The sequence below is a fragment of the Aythya ferina genome (assembly GCF_964211825.1).
Source record: "Aythya ferina genome assembly, chromosome: 1".
Classification (NCBI taxonomy): domain Eukaryota; kingdom Metazoa; phylum Chordata; class Aves; order Anseriformes; family Anatidae; genus Aythya; species Aythya ferina.
The window spans coordinates 126,787,769-126,809,621 of record NC_140296.1 but is presented as its reverse complement, the minus strand read 5'-3'; the positions used below and the strand labels follow the sequence as shown (position 1 = coordinate 126,809,621).

Genomic DNA, 21,853 nt, shown 5'->3' with positions numbered 1-21,853 from the left:
CCCTCGAGGGAAAAGGGGAACAAAATACAGACAGGTCAAGGCAGGGGAGCTTCCAGGGTGCTCCATGCAGAGTGCTCACCTGTCTGTCCTGGCCTATAGACAGGTTTATCCATTTGGATGAAGGTGCCAGTGCCAGTCCTACGAATCAGGACTTGCTTCTCCTCCTTTGCACTGAAATAGTGGCCATTGGAGATCTGCAGCTGGACAGTGCCCACCTCTTGGCTGCCTGCAGGTTTGGGGACCTGGGACAAGGAAGAGAAGTCACCAGGTTAGCAGGGAGCAGGTGAAGACATGATGGCATTAGAACATACACTCTTCTCGTCGCATATCCTGAACTGTGACGCCTTCTTCTTCCCCACCTTATTCTGAAGGCCAGCACAGTGTGTCCCTTCAGGGGCTTATTAACTCTTACTTGCCAGCACAAACAAAGAAAATAAGGTTGAAAGAAAATATGGCAGATCAGAAAGCTTCGTATAGAGCCTGTGTAAACACCCTGCTGTGCCCTTCCTAGTCCCAAAGCACACTTTACAAGAAAAGCTTAGGGAGATGCAGGTGTGAGGGGAGACTGCCTGAGCTAAAAGGTCTGGTTCTGCATGCATCACTGCACAGATGACATCCTGTCACACTGCATCCTTCTTAGTGGAGAGAATGAGGTAACAGCTGCCATTTGGGCGCTTCTGAGCTCCTCTACCTTCCTCGCTCCTTTGGTGACTGGCCAGGCACCCGTGGTGAACTGGGCCACCAGGGTGGATAGTAAGCTACCCAACAGGAACAATATCATGCAGACAGACAGAGGCAGGGAGGAAAGACACTAAGCTCCCACTAAACACTCTGCCTGACTTTACATTAACTCCTTTCCATGCCCTCTCTCCTCCCATCCTCCTCCTAATCCATTTCTCTGGCAAGAAGAGTCATGAGCCAAAGGAGCACATTGGGAGCTGTTAGCTACAGGCTGCTCCCAGGAATGGTCCTTACCTGAAACCTGGAGCACTCAAAGATCCAGTTGTTCCGGACAACCTTGCGGTAGATGCTGATGTTGCCAGAGGCATGCACAAGAGTTAAGGCCACGCGAATAGGCTTCTCCACACCACGCAGGTCCAAGCACACCCTCTGGGAGGAGGGGAAGGGCAGTTCAGCTGGGAGGATAATCAAATACTTCCTGCAGTGGGGAAACAAGACGAACAGCTAGTCTCTTTGCCTTGAGACTAATACTCCATGGTCTGAGGAAGCAGCAGGGTTTACCTCTTTTCCAGGAGCAACTGCTCTGCTTGGGGAGAGAGACAGGTGATTAACAGTGAGAATGTGCACCTCCCAGTGTTGATGGAAAAGTTATAATAAATTTCAGGAGACTACATGAAAAATGCTTTGAGGTGACCTCACATTATGCTGGTGTGTATGGAATTCTGGAGCATGCTACAGTAGCACAAGGAAGCATTTACAGCAGAGACCATCTCTGCCTCTGCAAAGAAAATTCTTTTTTAAGGGCTTCCCAGTACACAGGGAAAAGGGAACAGTACTATCGGACTGGGATATAGAAAAAGTTTCTAAGTTAAGACTTGGATCCAAAACCAAACTGCTGTATTCACTCAGGAAGTCGCAGCTGTGTAATTCTGATTCCAAAGCTCTCTATGATTATGGATCTGTTTGACTCCGACATCAGAAGTGCAGGATTCTCTACAGCTTTTACTGCAGCCTCAAGAGAAAAGGATCCACCTTTCTTGCTTCGAGAAGGTTCATCAATTACTTTGGCAGCAGTCTGGTTCCTGCTTAATTATTCTCAGCCCTGCAACCCTAAACCTCTTGCCCTTCTCTTTATCTTACACCTTTCCCTTAAGACTGCCTCAGGTTGCAGACCCATGTTCCTCTTACTCCCACTGACAGTCCTCACTTGGATCTTGCACTGCAGCAACATTCAAAGAAAAAATTCCCACATTTAGAAGGATCCTGTGCTCATATCAGGACTTGTGGCATGCATACCACCCCATATCTATCCCTTATAGGAGATGACTCGCAGGGTCCCATACTCTCTCCCTACCATCCTGGCCCCTCCCTCAGCATTGGACCTGTCAATCACCAGACCTCAAAATGGCACTTACGGTTGTGCCACTATCGCCAGGGTGTAGAGCAGGCAGCTCAGGAGGAAAGGAGTCCACATTTTCTTGGGAGAGCCCCAGAGAGATGGAGAGCAGGTCAGGAGAGAAGATGGAGTGCAGCTTCTCTCCTTCCAAGGTCTCCAAGACACCTGCTGTTTTTGTCGTTTCTCCCAGGAAGCAGACAAGAAGCCCCAAAGTTTCCTTTCTTCTGCCTCATTCCTATGTTTATAGTGCTCCAGGTACAGGGTTGTACCGTTCAGGATGTTCTCCAGCCAATCCAAGTCCTTTTGGCCTCCAGCCTCTGCTTTCCTACTCCCCTGTGGATGCACTAGCATCATTCAGACAAGTTTACTTTTTATTTTGCTAAGCAACAGCTTGTTTCCTTTTCACTGCACTGCCCCTGGTCCTTGTTCCAGCTGCAGCCTCTATTCCATTGTTTTGCCCTGAGATGGATTGTTGCTCGACCCCTTGGTGTGTGCATTCGGCTGGAGCTCAACTCAAACTCTTGTGGTCATACTGTCCCCAAACCTTTTTCGTCTGCATCTCCCCAGGCAGGTCTCAGTCTTGAAAGGGAGACTGGATTCTGAACACAAAAATTGCATATACATAGCACTAGGCTCCTTGACACGGTGCTCCCACACCCAGCGGGAGAGCAGAGAGAGAAGGAAAAACTAGAATTCTTATCTCTGCCCTGCAGGCGTTTGAGTTTCAACAGGAAATCTTAACTGCAGTGCACTCCAGCAGTATCACACACCTCTGCTTAGTTCAGTCCAGGGCCAACTTCAGCATGCATTCACCAGTAGCAATAGGGTTTGGGCAATAGGCAGGCAGGTCAAAAACCGCATGTCTTGAGTCCTGTGGCTTTCCCCACACCCCAACAGGCTGTGGGTTTCTCTCTACAAAATGGCAACGCATGCTATCTGGTTTGGGAGCTTCTTTCTACAGGCCAATTTTAAACCTGTTATCTGCTGTTTATACTGAACTTTTACCCGAGCATGTTACTACAATTCAAAGGAAAATCTGGTTCTTGAACTACTTCCTAAATTAAGGAAGCTCTTCTATTTTAGTGTAATAGCCATTTCACATCTATATTATTTATATCATTTTTATATCAAAAAACGGTTTATCTTCAGGTGCTAAACTGAGATCTTAAACATTTAGGAATATTTTCTTTTCATTTTGGAACGACTGACGCATTAGAAAGAAAAAAAAAAATGATTTTTCTGTTCTTGGCAGAGTGGGCAGATGCAAATTCTTTTTTTTTTTTTTTAATTTTCTTTCGTTCCAGGGCTTTGTTCAGCTGAGTGATTCTGGTGTCAATGGCCGAGAAGAAGGTGAAAGTGCACCTGGATAAACAAATGAACAGGAACCAGAGAAAGAAAGGGAATCACTCTGACACCAGGCTGCCCTTCGTTTCTTTCAATGGGTCTCAAAAAGTACGGGCAGTGCCTGCTGAACAATCCCAGCTGACATTTGTTTGTTCACAGTAGACCCACAGCAGTTCCAGGGGACAGCCAAATTCCTCATAAAAGCATATGGGCTCACAATGGTATTTAGAGTCCTGGCTCCTGCTGATTTCTGTAGCTGTTTTGTGAGAGCAGAGTCCAAACATCTTTGAGTTCTCTACTTACTACTGATTGGAAACTCATATCCTGAGGGGAAAACAAACAAACAAACAAACAAAAACCCACAACCCAACTCACAGACAATGAAGCAGAATGAAAAAAAATGTTGGAACAGCAAAAACAGTGTCCCAGGCTTGGTGTGCACAATTCATCCAACTCAGTCCCATTTCCAGCCCCTGTGACCAGCATGGTGACCAGCTACTCATGGCCAGGGGGTGCCTTGGCAGTGAGTACCTCTCAGCAGGGTTCTGCTCCTGCTGCAACCTGTGGCAGGGCACAAGTTATGTGGCTGCTGTCTTTTGCTGTGGTCCTTTCTCTCATGGAGCCATTGACCATGAGGACAACAGACAGGCAAGAGGCCTGCAAGCAGTTAGAATATAACAGAAGAGTTCAGTAGGAAGGGACCTGCAAAGATCAAGTCCAGCTGACTGACCTCTTCAGGGCTAACCAAAAGCTTAAGCATGTCACTGAGGGCATTATCCAAATGCCTCTTGAACACTGACTGGCATGGGCCATCAAACACCCATCTGAAAGCCTGTTCCAGTGTTTGGCCATCCTCACTGTAAGGAATTTTCCCCCGATGTTCAGCCTGAATCTCCACTGGCACAGCTTTGTGCTCTTCCTGTGCGCCCTGTCACTGGGCACCAGGGAGAAGGGACTTGCATCTCCCTCTCCACTTCGCTTGCACAGTGAGCTGCAGAGAGCAATGAGGTTGCCTCCTTTTCTCCAAACTAGACAACCTAAGTGTTCTCAGCCTCTCCTCATCGGACCTGCCCTCCAGGCTTTTTACCACCTTTGTTGCAGTCCCCTAGATGGGACTGGGTTTGTGTCTCTGAAGGCAGTCAGTACTCAAACAGTGGAGTTGATCAAAGAGTTGATCAAAAACCGGGTAGAAGAATGCGCACCATTAAGTCCCCAGGATAAATCACCTCACTCTCTCAATTTTCTAAAGGATAAACAAATGGATACTGTTAGCTCTAAGCAGAGAAGGCAAAAATTAAGCTACAGAGAAGTTGATGCATTTTGTACAAAAGTTTTTGTTTTTGTTTTCCTCTGTCTTTACTTTTTCCGTACTGGAACACCGCCACCTCCCTCCAAATGCTCTCTAGAAGCCAGACCCAACAGATACTGCAGTTTAAGCCTGAGAAAGAATATTTTGAAGGAACTGGAAGAGTTCTTAATAATGTGGGCAGAGAAACTGCAGTGGATAGCAAGTAAAAAATGTTGCTACATGCAATTTTTACATTGCGTGTGTACACATATGCATGTGAGCGTTTCTGTTTTTCGGGGGTGTGAGCTCCTCTGGCAATTATGTGTTCAGGTATGAACTACCCCTTCTGGACTCAATAAGGAGGATGCAGAATATATGTGTGCGTGTGACCAATATAGCAGTTGCTTTGCCAATACATCCCTATTCCAGAATACAGGGACTTTTATCACATCTGTTGCCTGTGCTTTGCTAAGCAGTGCAAAACAGATAATTAGAACATTGTGCCAATGGCAGTGCTAAGGTGGGTCTTGCCTTCTCTGCAAAAGCAAAAGCTGTAACCAGTGGTTGCTCTCTAGGTACTGATACCAATACAAAGTACAAACCTCATGGGCTACAGTTCTGGTTTTGGATTAAGAGCAAGGATACAAGCATTGCCAGAGATAAAGGAAATGGGGAGATGAGATACCTGCAAAGGAAACTGCAGTACCTCTAAAGTTATTTTTAAAATGTTTTAGAGAAAGTAGTATTCTGGTGAAAATCCTGCTCTGCTGAGTTGGGTTCTGTATTGCTCATGACCTGCTGAGGAAATTGAATAATGAGGTGGAAAAAAGCACCTGTTTAAACAAAGGTGCACAAACAGGGAGCAAGTGACTCCTGGAGTAGAAGCCAATTTCAGTGCAGACACTTCTGGCACTGCACAGGGCACTGGTAACACCTAACCACTATGCTGAATTTAGGCATTCATTCTGGTCTTATTATCCTGTACATGAAACATGGAGCAGGCTTTCAGTAGCCTGCTTTACAGGCAGGATTCTTCAGTGCTTTAAGGAGAGCATTCACTCTGAAACAGAACTTCCAGTGCTTCTGTCTTTGCCTCAAAGTGGGGACTTGCTGAGACTTTATGATTGCTCCAGAACTTTGAAGTTGGAATTTAAGTGCACTCTCCAAATCCCTCCCTCCAAACCACCACAAATCCCAGCCTTGCTGCAGAGTCTGGTCTGAAGAAGTTCCAGGGCTGTTGCCAAATCCAGACCCTCAGCTCCCTGCCTCTCTTCCAGATCTTCCACTCCTAAGCCTGACTTTGCAATTAGCCATTACACTGTCACAGCCAACTCTAGCAAGGTTCTAGGGAAACCTGTCTATCCAGGGACACAGCACTGACAAGCTTAAAAATCCTAGATCACAAGATGTAGTTCCTTAAACTGGGAGGTTTGGTTTTAAAAAGCAGTAATAGATGTTGAATTTTCACCTGCCCTTTGGCTGCTGAATTGCCCTGCCTCTCATCGTCTCATGCTGAGGAGACCTGTTCACTCTGTCCACTCTCCAGAAGCTCATTAGGAGGGATGGAGTCAAGCCTCATGCACCGACCCTGCCCAACAGCACGTGTTTCAATTGTCATGTGGAAGATACAGCTTCAGAGAATGAGAAAATAGAATCACTCCTCTCCATCTTTCTGGGCAAGGAGGACAGAAGTTTAGTGAGATCAGTCTCCAAAGAGGGCTGGAGTCCTCACCCTGTGCTGATGGCTGCACGATGTTGCTGGAGTGAAAACCAGTGCTGGAAGAAATGAATGCCAGGTGTATGGTTCAGGTACCTGTCTCTCTAAGAGTTTGCTTCTGCACTCTCCTCCAAGGTATAGAGTAAATATGATCTGTTATAGAGTACAAACACACCACAGGACCCAGATCTGTGATTTATATTTTATTTTCCTTCTTTTTACAAGCAAGAAAATCCCTGGATTAAAACAATCAGAATTAATCAGACACCCAAAAGAATTCACCAGGAAATGGCTGTCAGGATGAGCAGCATGGCATGGGCGGGGTTTGGTGCTGAAATCCAACTTGAGATCTGTCCCAGCACCAATATCCCAAGCCCACTGAGATGTGACTTTGCAGGTGGTGTATGCCCCATCGTACCAAAAGCAATAATGCAGCAGCCATGCTCTTCTAGGGCATCTCCCACTAATGGGACCCCTGGGGGTTGAAACAGTGGATAGTAAGAGAGCATACCGGGTCCTTGGAGAAAAAAAGACAGTACGAAGAGGGAGGAAGCCAGAGAGAAAATAAGATGACTGAAATGATTAATTCTGGGATGCTAACAGCTAGGGAGACCAGACCCTCAATAAGAACTCTCAGGGAAAGTGTTTCTCTGGTTTGATCAGGTATTCTTGTCCTAATTCAGCCTCTCCCCAGGAAGAGGTGGGATATCCACCCATATCCAAATAGTGTAAGCTGGAACTAGTACTATGAATTCTGCTTGGAATTTCTGCTGGAACAGTGAAAACTGTCTGCAAGCACTGTCACTCAGCTGGCAGGCAGACCCATCAACTATACCAAGCCCAGATATCCCCCAGACTTTACAGCAAGAGCATGTGTTAACCATTTCATGTGCCACCTACAGAGCAATTTAGCAAAGACAACACAAAAAAATCCAGAAAACAGAGGACAGATGGAGGCCCAGGGAAGTCCAGATGTAGTTCTAGATGATGCGAACATGCTGAATCAGAGGTACACAGGGCTCCTCCTCTCAGGCAAAGATAGTGGGGCTGCAGAGAAAAATTCATGAGGCTGCTAGGTCTGTACAGGGGCTAAGGAAGGGAACAGCAAAACATCTTTGTGGGGCTCACACCTACCTCAGACACAGAAAACATTATAATCAGCCATGGCCTGCTCCTCTGCAACAGGACAGGAGAGACCAAAGTTATCCTTGCACAGAGTCAAGCACAAATACCCAGACAGCCCTGGTACCTCATGGTACCATACTCACCTGGATGGTAGTAGTCATAGACCCTGACATGGCCTGGCTTCAGGTTGGTCACCCCAATCTCCCGCTCCAGGTGCAGGACATATGTCTCAGACTTATGGCTCAGCTGAGGGAGAAAGGCAAATGGCAGTTCACTTATGAGCTGTTGTTTTTATTCCTCACCTAAATTTGATCCTAAAGACAGGCAATAACAACTCTGTGGGAGCCAAAGACAGGACTTCAAGATGAATCCTGCTCTGCTACCCCAGTCCTGGATTCTCCACACAGCTTTTCCAGTGTCCTCCACTCCTACAGCTTCTCTAGTAGCACACACTTACCTTGTCCAAGTAGATGGCAACACCTGCTTGGGTTTTTTCAGTTCTTTTCACAGGGTGCCAATGCTCCATCTAAGACAGGAGAGTAGAGGAGGCAATTTAGTTGAGTAATGTGGAAAAGAAGGTGTGAGACATCCTCAAAGGGTTTATCTAAGCTTGACTGAGCACATTCTCGTTCACTCACTTCCAAAATTATTTGGGGCTCTTAGACCTTCAGTCTGATCTCCTTACTGGGTCACCCACCTCCTGCAGAACTCAAGGACAGGAACCTAGGCTATGTGGCTGCTGTATACTGAGTCAATTGGGCTGGAGGAATCACCACGCTCAAGGTACAAGGTAAGAGACTACAGCAAACGTTCATGTTTCTTTACATGGCAGAGTGGTAGGGATGATCAGATTGCTCAAGAGAGAAGCAACAAATTCCTATGCAATCTCCCCTCCCCTTGGGCATGGATGGTCCAGCTGACACTACACCATCATCCTGATTCCAGGCTTCTTACAGGCATCCCAGATCCTGGAGCCAGGACAAATCCAGACAGTAGGGACACCTCCACAATCACCATGCTGGAAATGGCTCTCTTCCCGATGTACCTGAGGGAGAAGATCAAACAGAGCTCACCCAGCTCCTCTTTTCCTCCATCACCATACCCTGTGTGCAGATCCTAAGCCAGGAAGCCCAGCCAGGACTGTGGCCAAGGAAGCTGCTGCTCCCTGTCATGAGGCAGACGACTGCTGCACTGCTGTGAGCACCCCAAATCTGAGGTGACTACTTCCACTCTTACTAGCAAGAACCAAAGACCTTGGAAACATTTCCCCTTCCCCAGACACCTATATCTTTCCTTCCCACCCATTCCATCTGGCATCTGGCCCTTCTGCTGAAACTGCTGGATGCCTCTATTGCAGCCAAGCACCCCTAACCTTTCCAGCAATTTGTGGCTTTTCTTCCTAAGTGTGGCTGTGTCTTCTGTGTCTTTACAATCACCTGACATTGACGTAGAGAGTTACAGAGTGGGTATCATTCCCGGTGCAATTGACTGGCTTGGTTTTCACTTGCAAGAAAAAGGATTTGGAGACTTGTGGGAAGGGTGTGTTGTACCTCAGCACCATCTGCATAAAGAGACAAAAAGACAGAATAAGACATGGATAATAAATTCAGTATCATCTCCATACCTTTTCAGTAACTATTCCAATCCTCAAGGTACGGACCACAGACAGTGACTGGATAAACTATATGCAGTGAGCACATTCATCCCTGTACCAGAAATAAAGGTGACTCGGAATGGAAAACTTCCATGATCGTTCCAACTGGGGCTATTTCTGCTCTCCTGTCTGCTTGAGACCATGCAAAGTCAGGCACACAACAGAGGGACCACTATACAAGGTTTACATCCTCCAATACCCCAAGAACCACAGAAGAAAAAAAATGTGGACACGCTATATCTGTCTCTTATGACACACAGGTTCGTTGCATTGGCAACAAGGTGGAAGTAAGACCCAGCTAATGCACATTTCCTTGCACAGAGCTGCAGCAGACTGTTGTTTTTGACAAGATGGTGAGCAGAAGGTTGACACAGAAGGTGCTGTGGGAAGCAAGCAACCTACCCGGGTAAAGACACAACAGCTGCCATGGGCCTGCACTGAGAACTTTCCTGGGATTTCTGTCAGTGCCACCTCCTGCACCAAAAGTCGGTTCTGGTAGGAGACTTGGAACTTCCTCCCAATGCCTTTCTGAGACCTCACCCTCACTTCTGCAACCCCCTTTGTGCTGTAGGTCAGTGCTGCATACTTAGCCAAGGCCTGCAGGGCAACCACTGTGTCCTGAAAAAGAAGAAACAATTACATTTACATGCTTGCTCCACAGCTCTGAGGCCCCAAGTCACTAGAACTTGCTGACCTGAGGACCTCTGTATACAAGGACTCCTCTCATCAGTGTTCACAGTGTTTGCAAGTTTGCATAGATTCTGCAAAGCATCTTTCGCAGGCAATATCACCTTCCCCAGCCCCGAGTTACCTGTGTTGAGGCAAATCCTCCATAGGCGTTCTGCTGCCTGGTGAGCCAGGCCACAATGCCAGAGGCTGTGGTGAGATCAGCCCTTGTGACGTTTGGCTTGGAGAGCAGGGCCAGGAGGACATAGGCTGTCAGCTCCACATCCACAGACAGTGGTGGTGACCAAGCACTGGGTGTCTCGGATGGGCTTTGACTCCAGTGGATCTGCCCACCTGGGAAAGAAAGGAAGTAGATAATACTGAGAGATGTCAGGGAAGAAATCTTGAGGTCTAGGAGGCACAGTGGCTTGTGTGTGCAAAGACCACTGAGTAAATACCACTTGGTTTGGTCATCACATCACTGGGTGAGCTGCAATATCACGTATGCAAATTTGTGTTTTGCAATACCTGATACTCCGTATTACACAGTGAAGACCCATTTATCAATGTGATAGAAAAAAAAAATAATAATGAAACAAAACACAAACTAATATGCCAAAAACCTGCATACTGAGTAGCTTCCAAACATCTGATTTCTCCATTGTCCTGTTTGCCAGGTCCACTAGATACCTGATATTAGCTAGCTACTCATGAGCTGGTCCTGAGGGTCAGGGACTAAGAAGAAGTAAGGCAGCTTGTCAGGTTACATGTCCCTTCTCTGGTGATCACCAGGCTCCCATACCTGCTCTGATTGCCTTTTGATCAAGCATGTCAAGAAGCTCTTGTGTGCGTTGCTGGTCCTTAGCCAGGGCAAAGGTGTAGGCTAGCAGGGCCTGTGTGTAAGTGCTGGCAGCTTTGGGGAGGGAAGGAGCGATGCAGCCCAGAGCCTTGCGCACCACCGTACTCTACAGAGAAAAGTTACATTGATATTAGTCTCACACAAACACGAGGTAGGCAAACACAGAGGTACACAAGCAGAAGGATGCACTAGCATACGCTGACATAGAGAGCACCTCGTACACACAACCATGTATCACTGTGCTTGAGCCTGCACTCTTCCCTGTGTATCCCTGCAGTGTCTCTGCCATGTCTTAGTGTCCTGAGACACTAACTTGTGTCTCCAGCCCTTGGTGCAAGGTGCTTGACAGAGACTGCCCCCAGAACTGGTCCTGCAGTTCAGCAGGGCTCTCTCAGGGAAATAAATTCCCTTACTGTTGCAATAACACCAGCACATCTTACTTAGAACACAACAAGAGTAACAACACAATTGCAAATGCTTGTACCCAGCATAGTGACCAATATTACTGTGTTAAATTCAGCTCTTCAGTGCCTTAAGGTCACTCGGACTTCCAGTTTCCCTCACAATATCAGTACTGTTGGCAGGACACAGCAAACCAACCAGTTTCAGCAGCACTGTATTCCAACATTCAGTTACACTGTTCCAAGCATGAGCCAAAGGCTTGCAGTGGTTGCCTGTTGGCTATTTGTGTATCTACAGCAGTTTGTGGTTTTCCCTCTCCAAGTGGCTTCTTGATGAAGTATGGTAAGGACCACACAAGGGCTACATTTAAGATTTATTCTGACACATGACATGTTCCTCACCTCTTTCCCTTCTATTGTCTGTGTCATTTTGGAGCTCTCTAGGTGGTAGTATTGCTGGATGCAGCCAGTGATTTTCAGAAATTCTCATTGCATCTACTCATAGAGTTATCAAATGTTTCCGGGATACAACTGTTTCTTTTTGGTTGTTCTGGTAAAGCCCAACAGAAGAGCTAAGCTAAGCTCTCACCATATTTCTCATCAATAACTGCAAGTGGCACAGTAATCTTTGTATTCTGTAACTGAATAAAGCTACGTAAGAATTAGAGCAAATCCCTGAATTGTTCAGAGTTCAGAGGTTCCTTTATTATTAACTTTCCTTCTTGTATCTCTCACTTACCCAGATGGTTAAAATGGAGTTAACAGAGCTAGTGTCTGTCCAACTACCAGAATTCAAGTGTCACCTGTGAAGTGGTGATCATTGTCATGCATCTTAATACCTTCTCTATGAACAGTCTAACATATTTTAACCCATCTGTCTCTCATGTCTTCTGGTGAAACTAACACAAGAACTGAGTGTCACTCTACTGCAATCTGTGCTCATCCTGGTGTTGGCAATAGCTGTCCTAAGTGCATACTGTACAGAAGCACTGAACTTCCCCGAGAGCAGTCACATGCCAGCTAAGGAATTTCTTCTCTACAATATGCCATTTGTTTCTCCAGTCAACATAAACAATCTGTTTTGTTCAAAGGGATCTACTTCCAGAACACAGTGGAAGTAGAGGGCTGTTTGACTGGATTTTTTTTGTCATACAGACCATGCTTTAATGTTAATTCATTCATGACAGCATAAACTATCTTCAACATATTCTTCACATTTTAACCCCTAACAATTTGCATGAGCCTTGTAGGTATGCTGGTAAGGGAAAGTAGGATCTGTTCTGAACATCTCAAGTGCATCAGCCCTTGCAGTACGCCCTCAATCTCTTTCTCAGGATTTTCATCTCTAGTGACTGCATTCTTTGTAAAACCATTTATAACCCACTCAAGAACACTCTTTTCCTGGGCACTATGACAAACTTTCTGTTTCCCACTTCGTCTACTCACAGACCTCCTCAGAATTGCCTTCACTAGGGCTAGGATAACTATTGTGAGACTTGTGTTTTTATCTGTTTGTCATTATTTTTGACTTCTTTCACTATCATGGACATTTTATCTTAAAACAATGGTTTATGCATGGCTGTCCAATAGCTCTCTGTTTACATTCAGATCAGCAAATCTGCTCCAGTGAAGCATTCCTCACTCCACAGACAATCCTTTCTTAGATAACAATGCTGTTGTCATCTTCTCTAGAGCCAGAAGAATCACATCACCAGTATCATACTGCTAGTCACTCTCTGTGGATTCACTCCAGAGTGGCTTCCACTGTTGATCACACAAATTGATTTGAGGTCCTGTTTGTCTCCATTTCTGGATTTTATTCATGGATTTAGAGCACAGTCTGGTTGCTTCTCAGTAACTTTGCTTTCCTTTACAAATAACAGAACTTGCTCTTAAGATATACAATAAACTCTTTTTTTTTTTTTTTTCCTACCAATATGAAAGTGCTTGTCCTTGTGTTTCATTCTGCTACATTTGGCAGAACATGTCAAATAGTTTCATAAAAAGACTTCTCCACAAAAGTCAGCCAAACTCAGACACTCAATGGAATTACCAAAAAACAGAATAATTCAGATTAGGAGGGACTTCAGAAGGTCTCTAACCCACCCTCTTCAAAGCAGAGTTAGCTATGAGATCAGACCAGGTTGCTTAGGGTTTTATCCAGTCAGGACTTCAAAATCTCCAATGATGGAGATGACTAAACCTCTCTAATCAACTTGTTCTAACACTTGAGTGTTCTTACAGTGAAAAAGGTGATCTGAGTACACCTGTTGTCAGAATGAAGCTTAATTTCCATCAGTCTTTTTTTTTTTCTTTTTTCTTTTTTTTTTTTCCTTAAACCCACAGCTTTCAGATGCAATGAAAAACACCACTCGTTCACTTAATTTACTTATTTCTGGGGAACTCTGTTTTTCCAAGTCTGTAGCAATAGCATTTCTTCATCAAGTTGACAATATTTTTTAACTGCCAGTACCACAAAGTCCAGTATTTAGTTATGAGCCTTAGCACTCGTAAGAGTTCCCCCTTATTATTATTACTGAGCTGCACAATTCCAACTGCCCAACATGTATCTCCCTACAGTACTCCTTTCCAAGACTTCCAATTTCTGGGAAGATAAAGCACATTAAAAATGTCACTATGTGTATTAACGTGGCTGCAGGAGTAGCCATGCCCACATCTCCTCCCTAACAATTCACTGCTAACTATCACACAGTGCAAGGTGCAAGGAGCAACAGTACAGTGTGAGGCTGGTGGAGGGAGCAGGAATCAGCAACCCAAGACTGGAAAATGAGCATAGTATCTAGCCATGAACTCCAATGGTTCCCCTTAGTTTAACCTCACATTTTCCCCTGCCAACAGTGTCCTCCACAAGGGACAGTATAAGCTTTTTCCTGAGAAGTGACGATTTTTTACTTTCTGACCCATTACTTTGTCCACAAGCCTTTCCAAGATGTTCTGTTGCCTGCTTAAAATCACCCCACTAAGTTCTTCAGGATTCAGACATGAGCATAGTAAAGAATCCAGGTATTTACCTCTGGTGTCTCCCCTGCCTCCAAGTATGCAGCTGTGATGTAGGCAGCCAAGGGGACTTCCCCATCCACACCTCCCTGCAAAAACCATAAATATCCAAAAGCTGGGAAAGGTAATACAAAAAGACCTGAAACTTTACAGAAAATGTCCCACCTATCCCTGTTTTTCTTCCATGCAAGAAAGCAGAACAACACAGAAAAGTGAGCTCAAACAGTTATCAGTACACTTGGCAAGAACTGCTCTGAATTATCCTTCAAGGTACTCTGGCTCCTACCTTCATGGCTGTGTGAAAAAGCTGGCCCACGTTTCTGAAGCACCCATTAGGAAGCTGGTGGAACTCCAGCCAGTTGAGAGCAGCTTGGATGCTCCTATTGTCCAGGAAAATGTATGGCTTGGCTTGGACAAAGCATTTGACCACAAATGAAGTCAGCCTGGTTGGAGAGAGAACAGAAAAGATGCATGAGAGAAGGAAAAGAGAAACAATAAGAGACTGAGCAAATGAGAACGAAGGAAGAATAAGTCAAAAGAAAGAATCTAACCAGAAACCAACAAAAAGGAATAAAAGTGGGAATTTAAACCTCTGGGTCCCTCCTCACCTATTGTTGTGCTATCCTAATTTGTCAGTCCAGTGTCATCCTTCATCTCAAGGATAGTTGCATACCAGTGGGATGCCGTAACCCAAAAAAACATTTATTTGGAAAGCTTTGTATCCTTTTTAACACTTTTTAACACTTTGCATCCAACAGGACAAAAAAGGATTCAGTGCTAGAAGCAGAAAGCTGCCTACCTCCAGGCTGTCTGACAGCAGGAGGACACCAGGGAGAGAGCCGAGGGCTTACCAAGTATTACCGTACTCATCCTTGGTACCAAATTCACTGAAAGAACCATCAGGGTGTTGATACTGCAGCTGTATCTGGTACCCTGAGAAGTAGGATAGGATGTTAGGGTTCAAACTAGTATTTTCAATGAGATCACTGAGCAGGTAATGGGAGTGGTATTAATGTTCTGAGTGGTGGAGTACCCTGCAGGTAAGGGGAGTAGGCACCAGGGACTATGACTAGGTTGGACAAAGGAGAAGGCATAGGAGCAAGGTGGGTCTGTTGTACTTGCCCTTGCGCAGGAATCCCGTTGCCCTCTCCTTGATTTCAGGGGTCAGCTGTCCTGTCTTCTCCAGGTACTGCAGCACATAGACAATGGGGGCAAACAGCACCATGTTCTGCTCCCCACAGCCATGGGGCATATGCACCAGGTGGTCCAAGTTCTGCAGTACAGTCCCCATGAGGTCACCTGGAACAGAGTATAAGCACCCTGACCCCCTCCTGGACAGGGGTTTTGGGTATTCGCCTCCTCAAACAGGTGACCAGTTCCTGGTAGTGTACTAGGTAAGATACCCCCAGCACAGCAGTGTGCAGGTAGCTCTGTCCAGTCAGCTTATCAGTTCCACTGTGCTCTGCATACACATTCCCATCCTGCCAGGGGAAACCCATAAAGAGAACAACCTCTCCCTTGCTGAGTGTTTTAGGGCATCTGGAACCAGGAAACTCAGCCATAAACATGGAAGGACCAAGGGAGTTGGAGCCTCAGAAACCTCAGAAAGAGTATAGGGAATTCTCGGTTTGGGCTTTCCTAGGACTGTTCTCAGAGATAAGGAAGTTGGAAAGGTATTATCACAGCTGAATTCCTTACCAGTGACCGAGACTGTAGCTCTGACTGAACCTTCAACCACATTTAGAGGCAACATCAAGGACACAGACTCCTGTGCTGGACTCCCTGACACCAGAGAGTGTAAGGTACAGGGGGAAGGAGAAAAAAGAAAGAGATTCTGACAAAAATAGCCTTAAAAATCCCCAGAAACTGTTCAAGACAGTGCTAACATCCCATTTTATTGTCACAAAAGTTGCGGATCACCTCACAAAACCACGTTCCATTCCACCCTCAACTCTTATCCACAGCGCTTTGTGATTGTGCTATCCCAATAGCCTTCCTTCTCAAGAGAGTGAGAGGATCTTCTTCTACAAACCATCTGTGGCCAAAGCCACCTACCTGCTTTTCTCTACGTAAGTTACCCCAACTTGTTTCAGATTTCAGTAGCAGGCATGTCTTCTCAATGCACTTAGCACTCTCAAAAGCTGCAAATAGCCCCATAATACACCATAATACTCAAGACAGGAGCAGAAATCCAAAGTCAAGCCTCATCATGTTCAATAGTGTGGCTATTACTGTAGGTGAAAAAGTCCTCCATATTAATTTCAGGGATGTGGATGCTACAAGCATGAATCCCCCCCTCCCCACCCTTACCCAGGGGAAGCTCCTGAAGGCATCACAATTATAGTGTGCTTCCATAGCTTGGTCATGTTGACATAGGAAAACATTTCAATAATTGGAAAGACCCAGGAGGTAGCCAGGAAGCAGAGGATGAGCAGGGTGAAAGAAGAAAACAATCTCTCTACCTTTTTTGGGACACAGGATGGAGCTGTGAGCCTTTTCCACTAGCACTCCCTCTGGCTGTTGGAGCATTTGAAAGTAGCAGTAATGAGTACATAGGAGAGAAACAGGATTACAAGTTGATTAGAAATAGATATGAACAGAATTCTGGTTCAGGCTGGAGATCCAGATGTAGTAACATCATTATGACATAAAAATTTTAATTATTGTCAATCATTTTAATTTCAGATAAGAAATCAATAAAGATTTTCAGAATATTTTAACTTCTGAATGTCTGTGAAATGTATACAGTAAGATTCAGCAGACATGTCAGGAGAGAGAACTTGAAAAGGTATAAATATTTAAAGTTTTTTCATGTAGAGGCCTGACCACAAACAGAAAAATGGGGGCTGAGAGGAGACCCACATACCTCCCACATTCATCAGCCCTCAAAACCGGCCCCAGCTCACGCCTTGAGATTCTAATTACAGACCTTGAATAACAAAGGGCAACTCTCAGAATTAATCTGCACCAAACTGGGAATTGCACAAAACCCATTGTAAGATCTAGGTAACAGAAGAGGTTGTCTAACCCGGACAAGAAGGAGTTTGGTGATTGTGTCTTTCTGTCCTTGATTTGGGACAAATGGTATCTCTTTGCCACAGAGCTCTTTGGTGGCCACAGCCTCTGTGCTGATGGTGATGTTCATGGGCCCTGAAAACAAGGTACATTTAGTACAGAAAACATCTTTGAGGAAGCACTTCCTGTTAATATAATAGAATTCACCTGTCGGCAACAACAAAACTGGATTAGAGCCCTATATGCAAGAGGTTCTGTACCTCCTAACACAAAACTGTGAGCAATCATGACCTTAGGATGAATGCAAATGAGTGCCCTTAGATTTAACAGGACATATAACCCAACTCCCTCATTTAGCCCTTATAAATCATCCTTACCTTGGTCCCACTCCCTCCCACCTCCACCACCCCAGCTCCCCTGTTCTTCTTACCCAGTTGCTCAGCTGTGACACTCCACTGAAATGTTTTAGCTTCTCCAGCACATAAGCAGCTGCTGTAGACACAGCCTTCACATGGCTTCAGCTGGAAGTGTGTGAACTCCTCCACAGTCACTTGGATCTGAAGGGGCAGCAGGGATGATAGATGGTACCAAGACAAATGTCACCTAATTATTAAAATAAGCTATGGACTTTAGCCATCTTCTACCTACCCATTCCCCACTTTTCTTTCAAAGCTTCTCAGGGCTCACCTACCTTCATGCATTGCTGCAGGTAGTTGAAGACTGTGGCCTTCAAGGTGAAGGTCTCACCATGGATCACAGAAGATGGCAGTGTGAGCTCCACAAAAAAGGGCTTGAAAACAAGCAGATTGGAGGTTGGAGCAAGTCCAAAGCCATTACGTCCTGTGCAGAACATCCCTGCTTTCCATTCTGTGATGGTGCCAGGCGCAGTGACAGTGACACTCTTGTTCCCACTGGGACTGAAGAGAAGTAGACAGCAATGAGAGCACTTAACCGAATCTTGTTGTATGCAGCACCAGATGTCCTCATCTGTGCCCTTCTCCCCACTGCACCCCATCTTCTAACACCCTCCACCTAACTCCTAACCTCTACTGAATTTACGTCCGTTGGAGCATAGGCAAAGCACCCAAGGACATATCATTAAGCTGAGCTACACATGCCAATACACATCATCCATGAGCAGCTGAGGGAAGAGGTATTCACAGAATCTATATCAGGTGTCTGAGTTTGGCAGCTTAGTCCCCCATACAGGCCCCTGTGAGAGGTAAGCTCCCCTCAGCATTACACCCTTTGACCCTCATTGATCTAGCTTCACAATGTCTTCTCCTCTGGCCTCTGTGTGTTTCACTACCTTGCTATTCCTTTCCGTCCATCAGCACACTCTCCCTGCAGGCCAATATAAAGTCTGCAAATTTTCAGACTAGCCCGGAAGAGCTTACTTACTACAGGCACTTGCTATTTCTGACTGGAATAGTGCCTTTCTTTCACTCTTTTTGTATTTCACATTGACAGTCAGATGGTCTTACCTAGATAAATTATGGACCCCTGCCTCAGATATTTGTATCAACAGAAAACTTTTGAAAATAATTTATATAGCTGAAGGATGCTATTATCATATTTGTCACTTTTCTCACACAGCACTTGCCCTTTGCACATGTGAAAATGCTTTACAGCTGTCAGCAGTTTTATTCCTCTAGGCCTAGGAACAGAGAACCAGGCACCAAAAGAGCAGCAGGACTGGCCAAGACCATCAGAATTTAGCCAAAGAGACAGGTCCAGCCATTCACCTTTCTGTGAAACACATTGACAGCTTGAACTCTAACATGAAGACAGGGCAGAGACTTGGCCTATGCCCATGCCACAATTTCTGAGAGCATCAGACTATTCTACAGCTGCTACCACAGCAGACAAAAACAACCCTCATTAAAACTAATCAACATTATTTGACTCCAACAATTGGAAACATTTGCTTTCCCCTAAAGAATACACTTTTGCCAGGCACATACAATATGAAACACCTTTGGTTGTTCACATCAGGCTGGCAGGCAAATCACATAGGAGATACCCACTGATAGCGGGTGAAGAGATGGATGTAACTGGAAACAGAGGGCAGGTGGGAGAGGGCAGATCTGGGAGGATCTGGCCTGAGCAGGTGCCAGTCTCCAGACACCAGACAAGAAATTCTTAAAGCCAGGGATGGAAAATCTCCAAAAGCTCATCCTGCCCCTCTCCTGAAGCTCAGTGTAAAATGGCTTCCCACACCACCAGCACTCTGCTCCCTCTCCTGGGGCATACACTGCACACCCTTCCTGGTTGGAAAATACCAATTTGCTTCATGGTCCATGGGGAGTCCTGGAGGAATAGGGAGCGTCAGGGAGGGAGAGCAACATTGATGCTGAGTAGGAACTCCTTCTCCAGAGTACCTGGAGAAGTACCTGGGAGTTCATGCAGTGTTTGCCGTTTCATCCCCCCATCTTACACTCACTCCAGACCCAAGTAACTTGTCTTCCTCACTTGTGCTGACGAGGCTCCCTGAACACTCACTGAACCGTCAGCCTTTCTCACAGGACATAATTCCCAGCCTTGTGAAGGTCTTCTGTGAAGCTCAGCTTCTCCTGCACCCCAAGATACAACCCGTGAGCCCACTTTGGGAACTGCTGACTCACAAGGCTACCACAAGAGTGCAGGCAGTAAACCAAGCTGCTTAGCCAAACCACACCTGCTTTCTTATATACTCATGCCAGCCATCTCCTATGGATGGATGGTCATCTACGACAGGAAAACACACTTGATGCAGACATCAGCTTCAATGTGACACAGCCTAGTGTCTTCCTTGGTAGCTCATGATCTAAAGTGGGTTGCATCTGCTGCCATTCCAGGTCAGACTAGACCACCCAGACTAGGCCCCCACTGCTCAGTTTACTCACCCCACAGAATACAAATCCCATATCCAGGTTTTTGTGAAATGTTTGTGCACTTTCTCTTCAGCTGGAGAAACAGGTGAAAACATGGTGGGCTGATGGGTAGATGTCAACAGATGCCCTGCTGGAAATAACAAATGCAGCGTTACTACAGGTCCTCAGCACCTTAGAACAAAGGGGCTCCATCCCAGCTCAGGCTGCAGGTCAGACAGTCAGCTCATGGGAAGCACTGCATTAATCTTGCCTATTTGAAATGATTGAGCTGCTTTGGGCCTTACTGGTGTTAGAAGGAAGGGCGACTACTCCCTCATGTCAGAGGTAAGACCTGGGATCCAGACAGCTCACTAACATTTCTGAGCCAGAAGTTCTGAGTCCCACACAGTATCACGCTAGCACAACAGGTTTAGAGCCAGGGAATGGTCTTTTCTCCATTTGCAACTACAGCAAGTACTGCCTCTTAGCTCAAACCCGGGAATGCTTTCACCAGAAAGACTGAGCATCTCATGTAAGAAGAAGCTGGCAAGTGCTTACTGTTAGGTGCTTTATGAGGCTGAGCAAACATCAACATGGGCCTGGAAGTGATCACGTCTGTTTCCTGCAGCATAGTTGTTGACTGAGTAGTTAGACACAGTCTTGGTTTCCTGATATTGGTGTTGGACATAATTTTCAACCCCACTTCCTGTAGGAAAAAAGGAAAAAAGAATGAGGCACCATATACTTTTCTTACCCTCTCTGTCCTTCATCCTGTGCTTTATTGTCCCTTTATGTAGTGGGGACTCAGCTGTCCTTTGGCTTGGTAAACTGTTCTCTTGCTTCAGTTTAGGAGAGAATTATTCAGATCCTCAGCAAGGGGCAAACCTATGTTAATCCATCTGGTCTGAGTCAAACAAGTTTCTTCCTTTTCAAACATGTGGTCATATAAGCATTATGTCTTCTCAGCCTGCAGAGGGCAATTCCTACTAGATTAATTTTGGGCAGCCCAAATTGCTTGTGATATAGAGATTAAATATAACATGCAGAATCCAATTAAAGTAATCAATGATACTTGGCATCCTGAAAAACACAACTGAAATGCAGTAACCACACAATAATTTCTCCTTGGTCAACAATTTCAAGTCACTTATTCAAAGAACAAGTGAATTATCAGGACCTATACCAAATCTGTTCCCTATACTATCTTTGATGACATTCCTAGGGTCTTGGTAAAGTCAGGGGGCCACAATTCCCTCAATTCATGAATTATACCAAGCCACAAAATCAACCATTTTTACCTTGAATGCTGTAAACACATCAGGCTCATCAGAATTCGGGAACCCGCATGAATGATCATCTTCAGACACTTGGCGAGGATACCCGGAGTTATAAACAGATGGGAAGAGCCCATAGATCTGGGGGAAAAAAAAATAAAAAAATCAGTGCAAATAATACCTGGCATTCACTTTGTGTAGCATATCCAAGGCCTGTTTGAATTGCTCCTGGCTATCACGCACGAATGCATGCCAGAAAGCACAGGCTCACTGTTATTCTTCACTGGCTTTTTTTTGATAGAGCCAGCACAACCTGCTGAACTGAACATGAGACAGAACAACAGAACCTGGGTCTGGATTTACTACAGGTGCACTGAGTGGCATTCAACCTCTTTAAGAGATGCCTCCTAATGCTTACCTGTGCCACACTGAGAGTGCTCTTGATCCTTCTAGTCAGTGCTTTTAGTTCCTTGAGAGAGAAGCTCTTAACAGATGCAACAGCTTGTATTCCTCTCTCTCTCTCCCTCCCTCTTCATATCAGTACAAAGGAAGGGGAAGAAGTC

At 45.5% G+C, this 21,853-nt stretch overlaps 1 protein-coding gene across 1 annotated transcript in view; it reads right to left on the bottom strand.

Moving 5' to 3' along the window:
• LOC311439957 (uncharacterized protein) overlaps window positions 1-21,853 on the bottom strand; it is a 55,444-nt gene that overhangs the window by 22,242 nt on the left and 11,349 nt on the right. Inside the window, exons 15-38 of the mRNA XM_084526292.1 lie at window positions 21,315-21,431; window positions 20,575-20,722; window positions 20,050-20,167; window positions 17,856-18,081; window positions 17,595-17,721; window positions 17,178-17,299; window positions 16,612-16,666; window positions 15,848-15,931; window positions 15,272-15,448; window positions 15,001-15,082; window positions 14,436-14,592; window positions 14,164-14,238; window positions 10,674-10,836; window positions 10,017-10,225; window positions 9,608-9,823; window positions 8,988-9,112; window positions 8,506-8,596; window positions 8,009-8,077; window positions 7,695-7,797; window positions 7,568-7,602; window positions 7,262-7,322; window positions 6,709-6,901; window positions 976-1,159; window positions 80-242 (exon numbers count right to left, since the gene is read on the bottom strand). Coding sequence (XP_084382418.1) covers window positions 80-242; window positions 976-1,159; window positions 6,709-6,901; window positions 7,262-7,322; window positions 7,568-7,602; window positions 7,695-7,797; window positions 8,009-8,077; window positions 8,506-8,596; window positions 8,988-9,112; window positions 9,608-9,823; window positions 10,017-10,225; window positions 10,674-10,836; window positions 14,164-14,238; window positions 14,436-14,592; window positions 15,001-15,082; window positions 15,272-15,448; window positions 15,848-15,931; window positions 16,612-16,666; window positions 17,178-17,299; window positions 17,595-17,721; window positions 17,856-18,081; window positions 20,050-20,167; window positions 20,575-20,722; window positions 21,315-21,431 — 3,100 coding nt within the window. The remainder of the gene's footprint in view (window positions 1-79; window positions 243-975; window positions 1,160-6,708; window positions 6,902-7,261; window positions 7,323-7,567; window positions 7,603-7,694; window positions 7,798-8,008; window positions 8,078-8,505; window positions 8,597-8,987; window positions 9,113-9,607; window positions 9,824-10,016; window positions 10,226-10,673; window positions 10,837-14,163; window positions 14,239-14,435; window positions 14,593-15,000; window positions 15,083-15,271; window positions 15,449-15,847; window positions 15,932-16,611; window positions 16,667-17,177; window positions 17,300-17,594; window positions 17,722-17,855; window positions 18,082-20,049; window positions 20,168-20,574; window positions 20,723-21,314; window positions 21,432-21,853) is intronic.